General features: G+C 32.5%; 1 protein-coding gene across 1 annotated transcript; it reads left to right on the forward strand.

Moving 5' to 3' along the window:
- The first annotated feature begins 1,094 nt into the window (after positions 1 to 1,094).
- LOC125860239 (protein PPLZ12) lies at positions 1,095 to 6,057 on the forward strand. Its single transcript, XM_049540166.1, has 5 exons — positions 1,095 to 1,437; positions 2,546 to 2,666; positions 2,777 to 2,868; positions 4,807 to 4,903; positions 5,549 to 6,057. The coding sequence occupies exons 1-5, from the start codon at positions 1,243 to 1,245 to the stop codon at positions 5,914 to 5,916; spliced, it is 873 nt and encodes a 290-aa protein (XP_049396123.1). The 5' UTR covers positions 1,095 to 1,242; the 3' UTR covers positions 5,917 to 6,057.
- Positions 6,058 to 10,779: the final 4,722 nt, after the last annotated feature.

Here is a 10,779-nt window from a genome sequence, read left to right on the forward strand (position 1 = left end):
TTCTCATAGATACATATAATCTTAACTTAAATACATAATGTATATGATAGAAGGCCAGATGCATATGACAAAATTTCAGGGTGTTGTCATTTCTTATTTTAGGGTGTAATTGGGGGAGGAAACACATCAAAGGTGATGCGACAGAAAATAATTTAAATTGTTAATGTATCATTAATTAAGGAATTTAAATTTTAAGATAATTATTTAATATTATATTTAAGAGATTTGTGTATCTGATTAAATTTTTTAAAATATATGACATAAATATTAAAAGTTGTTTTAGGTAGGGGTGTGCATTCGTTTTTTCGGTTTTGTTTTATACTATTCGGTTTGGATATTTTGCTTTTTGATTTTGAAGAAGTGTAAGCAAATCCAAATCCAAATAAATTTGATTTGGTTTGGTTTTTCTCTTTTCGGTTTGGTTTTTTTTCGATTTGATTATTTGGTTTATTGGTTATGTCAATAATTAGGAACATAATCAAAAGTTATATTTGTAATTTGAAATAATATATACATATATACTAGGAGGAGTAATAAAATTGAATCTCTTAAATATACTTTCTAATATAAATCACAAGTAAAACGTAAAACACAATGCTTAAAAATATATCAATTATAGATGACCAAACATAAAATATAAATTAAATCATAATGAAAGAAAATAATCAAAAAGGGACAAAAATGGTTAACTCCAACTTAATTTTTTATAAATTCGGTTTATTTGGTTTTTCGATTTTCATTTTTCTAAATCCGAAATCAAACCAAACAAAGTAGATTATATAATCCAAAACCAAACCAAAAAATCAATCCAAATTAGAATTTGATTTGATTTGGTTTGGTTTTGCGGTTTATCCAAATAATGCATACTCCTAATTTTATGTGTAATTTTTTTAAACTAAAGATAAAATAAGTATATATGGTAGTAAATTATGGTAGTTTTGCCTTCAAATTAATAATCTGTTTTGATGGAATTTTTTTAATATCCATTGACAACTTCATAAGAATCAAAATTTACTAAAATTTATTAATACTCCAAGGTCTGAAAAGGCATTTTTTTCCCTTTTTTTAAAAAAAAAAAAAAAGAAAGAAAAGAAGAAGATATTTCGTGCGAACAAGTTTGTTTCTGTGAAATTAATGGCGGTCGTCGCCTATAAGTTTGTCAATACAAAAAGGCGTTGAGTTGCTGAATTCATATCAAATTTCTAAAACCCTAATTCGGAATTTGTGATACAGAGAAAAGCGATGGGGAATGTTAACTTTGTATTCTGCGGCTGCATAGAACAGGCGAGCGTCGGTGTGGTGGAAAAATGGGGACGTTTTGACAGATTAGCAGAACCAGGACTCAATTTCTGGAATCCCTTGGCCGGAGAATGCCTCACTGGAACTCTCTCCACCAGGATCAATTCTCTTGATGTCAAAATTGAGACCAAAACAAAGGTATATTCTTCTTAAGTACTATTTATTATTCCGATTCCGTCCCTAAAAAGTAAAACCCTCCTACTGTTTTCCATTGTATGTATGCAAAAATTGAATGATCGATCGGTTAATTTTGAATAATTTGGTTTTCTTATAGTTACTAGTTACATTTGGTGTAATTAAACAACATGATTATGATGCTGATACGAGATGATAACAAATAGACAAAACAAAATCCATGAATGAAGTAGCTAAATGTGTAGTTACAAGGAATGTGAAGTCATTATATGAGCCACCAAAAGATTTGACCTTCTACAGACCAAGCTCAATTCCTTTTAGGATGATATCAAATGAGTGGATAAACCTAAGAAATATTGGATTGTGAGAGAGGGAAGAAACCTCGGGATGGTTGGTTAGTGAAAGTACATTTAGATTGTATGTAGCAAATTCAATTCTGTGGAAATGAATGAACTTTAACCTGTTGGAGTTTCAAAATGTAAACTTGCCTGTACTGTTATGTTTTTATGAGGTGGTATATTGCTGAAGAAAGTCGGAGATTAGATTAATACGCTCTTGAAGGGTTGAAGTTGTTAATTTTTAGGTAACTTTACTTACCCTTAGAATCTGAAGGTAATGTTTCCAATGTATGAATAGCTTTGCGGTTTGTAAGTCGTTCAGATATTGTGCAGTTTCTTCTAGAGTACATCATGCTAAGAATTTTTTTTTCTTTTTCTTTCTCGTCTGGACTGGAATAGGAACTGTATTCGGAGTAATACGTCCTTTCTATGGATTGTTCTGTTGAACCTCTAGTTGTGTCTTGACGACATTAGTTGGTCAAAAAAATCCCTTAGGAAAGCTAAAGCATCAATTCTCGGGCCCCCTAGTAAGATGGTTTCATAAGATGCTCCTTGAAGTAGACAAAATATTCCATAAATTGACACTGAGCTAACGGTCGTTCTCTATGATATGATGAACAATATTCAAAGGCTTTTGATTGTGAGGTCCTTGATCTAACATACTTTTCCCTAAAGCTACTGATATCCTTTTGGGAATTCAATAGCAATATAGGACAGAAATGGACCAATATGTTGCTTTACCTGCAGAAAGTTAACGAATTTGCAATTGTCAGGACAATGTCTTCGTTCAATTGCTGTGTTCGATCCAATATAGAGTGATCAGGCAAAATGCTGATGATGCTTTCTATGAGTTACAAAATCCTACAGAGCAGATTCAGGCTTATGTATTTGATGGTAAGTTGGTTTTTCTGTGGTATTACTTTTTGTGAGTATATTTTTGCTATTGTGTTTATTTATGCCACTTGCACAATGCTCATCTCGTTCAATGTTCTTGATTCTTCTAGTTGTTCGAGCCCATGTCCCCAAAATGAATTTGGATGAGCTTTTTGAGCAAAAGGATGAAGTTGCCAAGGCTGTCTTGGAGGAACTTGAGAAGGTAAATTTTGTGTCTCTGTGTGGGCCAGTGTTGTGAAAGGCGATCTCCTCGTCGCCAATGGCGAGAGGCGAGGCGACCCTTCATCGCCTTTTAGCTTTGTGGCAAGGCGATCTTCAAAAGGCGACACCATGGCGAGAAAGGCGTCACCTTTTATATTTTCATTAAAAAAAGGTGACCAATTTAGGGTTTTAAAAGCTAAAAGGTAATTTTAGGGTTTTTGACTAAACTTCTCCCGGACCAGCCAAACTTTTCCGCAACTCTGAAGTCCAACTGATACATATTTCTTGTTTTCTTCTTCTTCCTATGTATCTTTTTCCTTCATCTTCTTCAGACTTCAGAGTCACTTCTACCTCTGTTTTGACTTGTGTTCTGTTTCTTTCTCATTTAAGTTCTAGACTATTAGTATGTACTATCTATTTTTAGTTTTTGAATTGAAATATTTGTTAATATGTTATTGTTATTGAGATTTTGATTATTTATATATGCGATTAAATATTTTAACTTTTTGGTATTAATTGGTGTCGCACTTCAAAAAGGCGAGTGCCTTGCCACTCGCCTCATCTTGTGGTGAGGCAGATCCTTGTCGCCTTTTATCGCCCTTCGCCGTCCAAAACACTGGTGTGGGCGGCGGGGAAATGAAATCTCACATGCTCCATTTTAAAACTTGGAACAGAACCTGATCCACAGTAAAGATGAGATTTGGTAGGATGGTGAGGGGTAACGAAAGCAAAGGAAAAAAACTAGTTTGCTTGTTTGTTCATATGTTGTCTGTGTATGAAATTCAAAACAAATTTTATCTTGTTTCAAACCTTTGGAGCCTGGATTTTTTTAGTGATATGCAGGTCTTAAACTACATAAAATCATTTGGATGACTTCATCTCCCCAAAAGTTTCACTTGTTTGTGTCTTAATTGAGATTTTATCATGTAGAGTGCAACTTTTGATCAATTTTATATGGACAGCAGGGATTTTGGATCATTAGATATTAGATTGCCCTCCTGCTTGGGATTGTTTTAACACTTGCTTCTAACCCAAGATCCTTCTCCTACCTCATTTAGTACGGGTTCATCTTAGTTTCTTTTTCTTTTTTTTCAAAGAGCATTCCTCCTATTATCTAGAAGCATGTATGGTTAATTGACCATTATCAAGTAACCTTTTTGGAGAAGATACTCTCAGAATCTTGAAATTGGAAATTTTTAAGTTCAAGTAGTCATCTTCAACTAATTGAAGGAAAACAGGCTTTTCTGCTGCTCTTCCTTTCAGTATGTTAGGGGAAATTATCTTGGTCTGCTGTCATCAAAATGTTATACTATTTCCTAATATGTTTCTAAGAGAAAATATTCTACTCCCTCCGTTTCATACTACTTGGCACCTGTTGACCTGGCACATCCCTTAAGAAATCTTCAATTAGAGGTGTATTTTACTAAACTAACCTTATTAATGATGCTTTGGAACTGTAAATTTGACTACTACTATTTTATGTAGTTATTTAATACTAACTACATGGAAAAAAAGTAATATAATTCTCTTGATTTGCTAAAATGGATAAGTAAAATGAAACATCTATTTTTGTTATAGGGGTCAAATAAAATGAAACAGAGAGAGTATGCCTTTTCTTTAATTTTATAATCAAGTAGAATTGTAAAAATGAGGCAGAACCCTCAACACAGTGTCCTTCCACCCCCTACCCCACCCCACAAAAAGGGGAGGGAAATTCCACTGGGTAAAAAAAGGATTACTCTGTTACCTTACTCAAAAATAGGGATGTTATTGCAGGTGTCTTTTCTTTAGTATATCAGTGAAAATTGTCGACCTTGTTCTTGATAAATTTTATTTTATTTTTTGTTATTTTTACTGGTCAAGTAGAATTTTATATTATTCTCCATTTCCAATAGGAAATATTTGTTTCTGGGAGCCTCTTATTTAGTTTATGTCTCAGGTGATGGGTGCGTATGGATATAATATTGAGCACATACTGATGGTTGACATCATTCCTGATGCTTCTGTGAGAAGAGCAATGAATGAGATAAATGCAGGTAAGAACCTGCTATAGTTTTTCATATGAATAAAATTTCTTGTTTAAAAAATGCATGGTTCTAGATTTGAAGGGGAATCAGTTTCTCGTTTCTGTATTAGTGTACAAATAGAGTGTCGATGGTATTTATGTTTCTAGGTTTCCTAATTCTGAATTAGTGTTACAAATAGAGTGTTGATTATACTTGGTTTCTACTTCTGAATTGGCATAGTTAAAAACTGCATGGTTTAAATTTGAAGGGGAATTAGTATGCAAATAGCATGGATTGTACTTTAAATTTATGTATTTATTTTACCTCTGAATTAGTGTACAAAATAGAGTGTTGATAATTCTTAGTTTCTACTTCTGAGTTTATGTACACATAGAGCATTGATAGTACTGATCTGTTGTATTCCTTGGTAAGTTGTAATGCACATGTCGGAACTTGGAATATTTTATCTTTGAGCAAGGTGCCGATTGAGGATGCATCTGGTGTGTGGAGAGACACCATTTAGTTTCCGGAAGTACTATATGATTAAAACAAATGGTATAAGAAGATTCAAATGCTTATCATTGCCGTAAGAGATGATATATTGCTGTTCTCTGATACATGAATTAATAATTTACTGAACTATATACTCTTTATCTTATTCTGTATTATATATAGCTCAAAGGATGCAGCTTGCTAGTGTATACAAAGGAGAAGCAGATAAGATTCTCCAAGTTAAGAAAGCAGAAGCTGAGGCTGAAGCCAAGTATTTAGGTGGGGTTGGGGTTGCCAGGCAGAGACAAGCAATTACGGATGGTTTGAGAGAGAACATCTTGAACTTCTCACATAAAGTAGAAGGGACCTCCGCCAAAGAAGTGATGGATCTTATAATGATCACCCAATATTTTGACACCATCAAAGACCTTGGAAACTCTTCAAAGAACACAACCGTTTTCATACCACATGGTCCTGGCCATGTTCGTGACATTGGTGATCAGATACGTAACGGCTTGATGGAAGCAGCTAGTGCAAAGGTCACTGAATAGGTCTGCGCATTTGGAAAATATACGATGAGAACCCTGTGTCTGTACAAGAAGGTTACACAATAAGAACAATTGGAGTTTGATAGTTTTGGTTTGGATTGTTTTTGTTTTCTCTTTTGCCATGACCATTGACATTGGCAACATGTTGTATAGCAAAAATAAAAATGAACAAGTTTTTAATAGAAAAGAAAGGAATACCAGAAAATGTTTGTAACCCGCTCAATTCGTTAAAGTTTGGGCAGGTTATTGACCCGTTCATTCATTAGCTCAACTCATTAAAAATTGGGTTGATATATAACCCGAATTGACTCATTGAAAAGTCTTATCAGAAACTTTTGTTTTTAATTTGATATGTTGTATGTAGTCATAATAAAGAAATAAATAATTTTATTAGCTACTAAAATAGTTTAAAGAAAAAAATAAAATAATTAAGTTTAGTTCGGCTGGGTCAAGCAAATTTGGGTTGGATCTTGACCCAATTGTTGTCTTAACCCATTATGACCCGTTCAAATTTGATTCTACCCGCCCAACCGCCACCCTCATTGACTATACATCTTTCACCATATTTGTTTCTGCAAAAAGCTCGCAGTTGTTTTGTAACATGAAACAGGTTGGTCAAACAAATTATAACTTTAGTTTGATTTGTTTAATATTTGAAATTTCAAACAAATTAAAACTAAAATTAGGTGGATGAAAAAAAGTAGGTAACAACCAGTGCTGTTAAATTTGACTGGATCAGTTTTAATATTCTTTTGACATAACTACGTCAATGCTCATTAATGTTGCTGATTTTGATCTTAGTACCTTACCATGATCTGTCATATTACATCGAGACATTATTACCTATATTTGAAAACGAAAATTCGTTCACAATTTTACACTAATTAATATGAATATTATGGTAAAATATATATTTTGAGGGATTAGTTTTGAAAAGAATTGAAAATACAACCATACCCCTATTTTGGCCTATCAATTTTTTCTTTTGAAAAAGGGATGGAAGCGCGGTGACAAGCTAATGCATGATAATATTCATGAACAATAATAATATACTTGTTGTAATTAATTACATATATAAGGATCGAAAAAGATAGAATTTATATTGATTTTACCCCTTCTCGTCGAGATCAAAAAGTTATTTTCAAAAAATTCTCCACCATAACCATGATAATATTGAGTCTAAATAAATCATGAGTTCCTTTCGCCTCCAACTTGGATATGTCTGACAAGGAACTAGTAGTATTTCTAGTCCACATAATCTTTTTTTTTAAGGGTTTTACACCCTAATTAATAAATATTTTTAATAACCTCGAGCATAAAAGTATATTTTTGAAATGATTCAAGAATAAAATGGGGGATTATTTTATTTTGTATTTGGTTAGAGGTGTTATTTATCTCACCATTCATATCGTAGTGATAGAATAAGTTATCTCATATACATAATGAAATAACTTATTCTCAATCAAACGACCCGTAATATAGTGCTAAGTTAACACCATTGGAATACTAAGGAGTATTTATGCTTGAAAGAATAAACAAATTGCTACTCCCTCTGTCTCTAATTACTTGTCCACTTTTGAATTGACACACCTATTAAGAAAACAATTATTAATATAGTGAGTTTACCATTTTACCCCTATTAATTATGAAGTAGATGAATTAAAAATTTAAGATTTTCAAAAAGTTCTACTTTTTTCAAAGTAATTAATTGAGGGTACAATAGGTAAAAAAAAATTATCCTTTCTTGATTTGTCAAAATAGACAAGTAATTAGGGACAACTATAAAAGAAAAAGTGAACAAATAATTAGGGACAGAGGAAGTATTGAGGAAGAAACTGATTATTTCCATATGTAGACAGTAGACTAGATACAACTAAATGGAGAAAAAAAGGGAGAATTTTTTCTTTACTTTTAAAAAAAAAAGTGTAAATCATTTTACAAATTGCAAAAATGGTGGATCAGCTGCAAACAAAAGGTACATGTAGAAAAGTATGTTAATAATAATAATAAATAATTGTGGACCCAAAAGTGATGGTAGATAATGCGTTACTTTTTAGACTATAATAATAGAAAATGATAATATGTTTTAGGTATGTGGTCACTTTATTCACCGTACAACATATGTAATGTAATAATAGAACCACAAGAATATAAACCAAATTATAATAATTACATTAGGGTTTTGTTATAATTACAGTGTACTGTAATAATAATAATAATAATAATAATGATAATAATAACCAAAGTAGAGATTTGATGGCACTAATCATTTATTCCTCTATTGGCAGACAATGGTTAAACTGTACTGAATTACAACAAAACTGCTTCCCATCTAAATTTGAATTTTAGTCTTTGGAGATTTAGACATGACATAGCATCGTTCTGATTTATCGAGGCCATAATCTTAAATAGAAAAGTTTAAAAGACGCAAATGATGGTAAAAGGTTAATAGGTTGAAAAGTGCCTATACTAATTGGTAGTAATACATTATCTTGATGTCCTTATAAGTAGTAGTCATAGTGCTATCCTTGTAATTTCCTATTTTATGATTTTGTTGATATATATTGTTTCTTGTAGATTATTATTTGGTTGTAAAATTGTTTTATTATTATTTGTTGTTTTGTTACTATCGATTATCTCTTGTACTTTCATACGTCTTTTTTTTTTGTCTGTTTTTTATTTTGATCCAAGGATCTATTGAAAACAATATCTTTACCTCACCTCTGAGGTAGAGGTAAGATTTATGTTACATTCTACTCTCCTCAGATCTTGTAACAATACACCGAGTATATTATTATTGTATTTGTCTTCTGTTTTCTCCTCCTTTTGTGTAAAATTATTAGCATACTATTTATGTTAAGATTTGGGGGGAGGGGGGGGTAAGAGGGGTATAAAAAATAAATTAACAAAATTAGAAGTGTGAGTGGCAGAAGTAACCTACCAATTTATGTCTAATCAGATGTATTAGTAGTTGGCTGCTTGTGTTTAACTCAAGTGGGTATCATTATTGCTTAAAAAGTCTACTCAAAATAATGTGTATTTTTCACTGTTGTAGATTAAGACGACCAAACCATAATCTTGAAATAACACCATTAACTTTAACTATGTCCTGTATGTAACAAGTTAATGAGTTTGGACCACACAAATAACAACGATAAGATGCTCCCTAGGACCACATTTATTGTTCATATAATATAATACAATGAGAATAAGTGATTGACAGATATTTATCTACAGTTGCAACACATGTTTTCTTCTAGTATCATTAATTGTATATGTGAAATGATTAGATATGAAGAACAAAGCCATTTATGTATATCTCTTCTCTACGTATTCATTTTTCAATTGTCTCAACGTGATTTATAGGTCACGAGTTTGAGCCATGAAATCAATCAATAATGTTAGAGTAGGTTGTGTGTTGTTCTTCTCGAAACCCCGTGTGAATGCATGATACATCGTGCATTTGGCATTATATAACTCTTCTCAAAGTAATCATTTTTTGGCATGTCATATGAAGAGAAAGTTGAAGGTAGATCCACAGGTTTGAAGTTTATCAGTTCCTACAACGATATCAAGTTAATATACAATAGTAACTAAGTTTGTCAAGTTGATACATACATAAAATTTTGTCAAAAGCTACTATAGGTTTGTATGAGCTTATACATGGCATTCTAGATCCGCCGCAGAGGGACAATCCGGTGGATTAATCAACAACAACATATCCAGTGTAATTCCACACAGTGGGTCTGGGGAGGGTAGTGTGTACACAAACCTTACTTTTACCTCAAAGGTATATAGAGAGGTTGTTTCCGATAGACCTCCGGCTCAAAACAAAAACAGTCTAGGAAAAGACATAATGAAAGTGCAATAGACAATAAAATCCGGATGATTAATTGAAATACATAAACTGGTCTAGACACTACTGTTATAATCTATGCTTTCGAAAGAAAAATACAGGGAGGGGCCAGAGGCAAAAGTCTTCACATTAGGTGCAAAAGGAGACTCCCTAACTATACAAAGAAAGAGGTTGTCCACCAATTAGAATGCAACAGGAGCAAAGCTCATTCCAAAATAAGAAAAACAAGATATCATTCTCATCTACAAACTCTCCATTTTTACTACTAACTTATATCCATTGTGGATGAATCACAAGGAAGATGGTAACATAACTATAGAGTAGACTCGACAGTATGCCACAAGGTTATAAAAATACGTTGAGCTAATATTCGAGTCGAAAAAAAAGAACTCATCATTCCCTAGCTAAGTAAAAGGAGGCAGAATAAGTAAGCAGTTCAAGTCAATGAAATAACAGCAAAAGAAGTATGTAATTGGAGCTTTTAGTAATTTGATCGAGATTCGTATGAAGTGGGCAAGAATGAAAAGAGAGAATGGTAATAATGAGGAAGATTTGAAAGTGTGTAGATTCTAGTAGAAAAAGACTGGTTTCCTGTTGATAATAATCATTCTGTTTCAACCTTTTTAAAAAACAGGAACATGACAACAATGAACTATGAAATCGAAAAACATACCATACGAGTGAAAAGGCCTTTTCAATTCCTCTAGTTGGTTGAGCAGTCTATTAGTAGTTAGCGTTATCAGCACATTCCTCGTGTCCCTCCATCAATTAATACCTATAGCAAATCCTATAGACAAGTGAACTAGCAGTAACAATATCATCCTCCAGAAAAATCGGCTTTTTAATTTCGTTTCCAATTTTTGGCCCTTCCCGCCTCTCTTTTTCTTGTATGCTATACAATTTTTTTGTCCTGAAAGATCAAGGAATTAATTTGTATTTGCAACAGAAGAATTTTTTGTATAGAATGTGTAAACAGGCTCCCACTGTAGAAAAGGAATGATTGAAGATTC

This window comes from Solanum stenotomum, chromosome 3 (assembly GCF_019186545.1).
Source record: "Solanum stenotomum isolate F172 chromosome 3, ASM1918654v1, whole genome shotgun sequence".
NCBI lineage: Eukaryota > Viridiplantae > Streptophyta > Magnoliopsida > Solanales > Solanaceae > Solanum > Solanum stenotomum.

Bases quoted from the DNA above. Each gene is read 5' to 3' on its own strand.
- LOC125860239 (XM_049540166.1), top strand. From the start codon at position 1,243: ATGGGGAATGTTAACTTTGTATTCTGCGGCTGCATAGAACAGGCGAGC. The intron at 2,667-2,776 runs GTAAGTTGGTTT...TGATTCTTCTAG, and splicing joins TCAGGCTTATGTATTTGATG to TTGTTCGAGCCCATGTCCCC. The intron at 2,869-4,806 runs GTAAATTTTGTG...TTTATGTCTCAG, and splicing joins TCTTGGAGGAACTTGAGAAG to GTGATGGGTGCGTATGGATA.